The 3776-nt window shown below is 34.3% G+C and overlaps 1 protein-coding gene across 1 annotated transcript; it reads right to left on the bottom strand.

Moving 5' to 3' along the window:
- Positions 1-526: 526 nt before the first annotated feature.
- LOC131067619 (protein trichome birefringence-like 36) lies at positions 527-3472 on the bottom strand. Its single transcript, XM_058002701.2, has 5 exons — positions 2850-3472; positions 2126-2297; positions 1839-2026; positions 1586-1744; positions 527-1077 (listed from the first exon to the last, which is right to left on the bottom strand). The coding sequence occupies exons 1-5, from the start codon at positions 3173-3175 to the stop codon at positions 810-812; spliced, it is 1113 nt and encodes a 370-aa protein (XP_057858684.2). The 5' UTR covers positions 3176-3472; the 3' UTR covers positions 527-809.
- Between the last annotated feature and the right edge of the window lie 304 nt (positions 3473-3776).

Consider the following 3776-nt stretch of genomic DNA (forward strand, 5'->3'; position numbering starts at 1 on the left):
ATCATAACATCAAAGGAACACGACTATACTATCCTATATAAAATTTAGCCATTTCGATGATATTTTTATCAATTTTAAATAATCGCATATGTCTATCCCATGATTTGATAAATAGTCTACTACCTTGTTAGCCTCTCCAAAATAATGTTCAACATAAAATAATTAAGTGAATCCAATATTTTGCCATTCATTAAGGATGTTGCTAAATTTCTAGTTTGTATATCCTTCATTTCTAAGGGTAGGAATGATCATGCAATCAATTCTCTTTCCACAATAATCATATCTATTCCACATATTTGAATCAATTGAAGACCAAGAATAAGAATTGGAGACTTTAACTTTATTGTTGGTCACATGCAAAAACTTTTTTAAAGACAACCTTAACCAAAGCATCATTGGAATCTTTGCTCATACAACCTATCCTAAAAAAACCAAGATTATATTTTAAGAGTACAAAAATTTCAGCTATAATATCTTCTTATATGACAATCTAATTAACCATCTCTCTTTAAAAAAAGAAAATGAATTCAATATAATATTATTTCTAACTAATATTATTAAGAAAATCATTGTTATTTGAAGCTAACTTAGCATACAAGAAAACTAGGTGGACATGTGGATAGCTTTCCTAATTGAAAGGCGATAATAAGTTAAAAGAAAAGACATAGAGATGGGCCAACAAAGCCCCATGTATAGACAATCTTTGATAATGGAGGTGATGTTACTGGATTCAATGTACCCACCACTTATCAGTACTGGAACCCATAAATCTTATCACTTCCCATGAAAGCTCAGCCTTAGTGCATTGTCTAACCCACAAAGTAATACAAAAGTTCATTCCATATATCAGGAACCCCTGGTAAACACCAATGACTACAGTCTCCATTACCGCTTGGATGGGGAGAATCATACTTTGCGGGATGTGCATCCTTGCGTAGCTGGGACATGCCTGTGATGTCCAGCAAACCAACAGGAAATTTTGTTCCACTCAGAACTTCTTTTAGTATTGGCACCTGAGGAGGCAATGGAGGTTTGTATGCAGATGTGTTCTGCACAGGCTCCCTCTCATTCTCACAACTGTATTAAAACCATTTATTCAATTTAGTACAAGTGAAAAGGCTGAAATAGATCTATATATTGGATATAAGAAAACGAAAGGCATATTAGAATAAAAAAAATAATCATGGCCTGTTCCAGAAAAAACAAAAAAAAACATCCCAATTTTACTAATAAGAATTAAAAGTGATAGTATGATTGAATAGCTCTGAAGTGTTAAATGGGAAAGATAGAATTTTAACTTCTATAATGTTAGTTTGAATGTTTTTAATTAGATTTTGTGAATTTGTTTTAATAATATTTCCAAAAATCTCACATAATCTAATCCAAAAATATTCTCACATCTCAAAACTTATACAGAACTGTAAGAGCAGGCAAGGTAACCTATCAATATCTAACAACTGTTTACTAACTAAAAGGTGAAAAGGCGGTAAAATTGACTGACAGTGGACATACAATCTGCCATTTTCTAGTCTAGTATTTAATTGTCAAGAAAAATTAGAGCTAAATATCATATAACATGACCAACCTTGAGTGGCGAGGTGCCATGGTTCTGAAAAACACCATTGATTTTTTGAAATCTATTTGTGAATTTGCCCAATTTGCCCAAGTAATAAGCGCCTTTCTGTAAGCAACCATATGATCCATATTGCTATATGTCTTATTACCTTCCACGACTATGTCCCATCTGTTGATACACAGAATTACTCATTAGTTTATATCTCTATTTGGGAAACAAGATTCATTCAGTGATAGTTTTAAAACAGTCAGAATAATCTTACGTTTGTCCACTACTGCCACCAGTATGATCCCACCAGTGGGATGACTCAAAAATCAGGATATCTGCCCCCTTCCAATACATTCCATTATTTGCTATAGTGTCCAAGTGAAGAATCGTTTTCCCTTCTTTATTGTTTTCCAGCTCAACCAAAAATGGAGCCCAGAATAATTCAACAGAAGCATTATAATCCTGAAAGGAAGCAGTCAAATGCTTGAAACCACAAAAAAAACTGCCCTGTTAAAACAAAAGATAAGATTGAATTGAAGTTGAACACATCATGCAACCTACCAGGGCTTTGAATGTTGCGAGAGGCATCTTATCAACCATAACTTTCTTGTTGCTTGGAATTCCTGCCTGAAGAAGGCAGACTATGGACTCAAACTGACCTCTGCTTATGGAGTCCCCAACAAACATCAATCTCTTTCCTCTGAGCCTCTCTAGCATACCATTACTATTGAACCTGATATAGGATTTTACATTTGATATTTACAATTAGTAGTTATATATGCTCTAAGATTAGCATACTTTAAGTAATACAGCTTGGTGCACTATGTTTTTGGGTCTACTCTCTAGACCTCTGTAAATGGATCATGGGAATACATGGATAAATGACAAAGATTCTTTCTAATCATAAGGAATCATATTCACATCAAAGATGTATCAAATCATATTTGCATCAACGACAAATAGAAGATCTTAGATTTACATCCCAAACTAATCATTTGGGAAGGTCCATTTACCTATCATTTATCACAATATCCCTGAAGATCCAGAAGAAAGGTCTAAGGAATAGGCCGAAAACATAAGCAGTAAAATAGATTTCCACAGCTACATTAAAATAGATATATTACTTAAAATATTCATTATTTAGAAAAAAACTTTAAATAAATTAGAAGTCATTCATCATTCACAAGAAACTAAACAGAAATTACAAATTAGGAGACAAAAATAAGTTGCTGTGGGGGAAGCAGGGGTGCAAGGGGGCAGCTAAAAATGAATTATGTAACTTAACCTTGGAGTAGTACAACCATCTGGCTGCCATTTCCATTTCTCATAATCAGAATCTGGTCTCCCATTTGGTCTGCACTTTGTTTGAGTACCAATGTACGGACAATCAGCAGCATTATACAGTGGATATGAGACATCATGAACCCACTTCCCTGAAAACAAATTGCATTTTGTTGCTTTGAGGCTTCTGACAGCACCATTTTCTCTATAAATGCCATGGCCGCTTGGATATAATTCGAAGTGCTTATTTCCTCGTGTAGTAACACTGCCATAGACCCTGAAATCTCCACAGATGCATAACGTACATAACAATAACAAAAGCATCCCCATTAATGAATTCTTTCTTGCTTTAGAGGTCAGGCTCTAATAACCAGAACGGAGTTTAATAACGTGTACGTGCAATTTTTATCATGCATAAAACTGAGGATAACAAAAAAGCTGAAACAGAAAACAGCGGATGCATTAATTCATCCTGTGTCACGCAATCTTAAGAGTGGGTGTTCTCCATAACTTTAAAGTATATGAGAGAACAAAAGAGTTTTAAGGATGTGGCATTTGTGGTGATACAAGGAATTGTATCTTTTGTAGGTCAATCGGATCCGACATGCTTCCGTGAGTGGAATCTTCTTTATTTATCTCTGTCAATGATTAAGCAAAATGTTGGGATATCCCGTGGTAAGTATCTCTAATAGTGATGGTCCTTGCACTTTGATTAAAGTGGAAAAACAAGATGAGATGGTACAAGATATTATCAGATAACACCAAATATCGTCTCGTTGCTCCACTTTAGCGTTCGTCATTCAGTGTTTGACCTAATCTGAATCGTGATATTTTCTTCATGCTCCACTTTAGTAATATGATATCTATTTTATTGAGCTGTTGCTCTATTTTAGTAGTATTTATTCAATGTTGACTTAATGTGATATTTTCT

The sequence above is a fragment of the Cryptomeria japonica genome, chromosome 5, assembly GCF_030272615.1.
Source record: "Cryptomeria japonica chromosome 5, Sugi_1.0, whole genome shotgun sequence".
Classification (NCBI taxonomy): domain Eukaryota; kingdom Viridiplantae; phylum Streptophyta; class Pinopsida; order Cupressales; family Cupressaceae; genus Cryptomeria; species Cryptomeria japonica.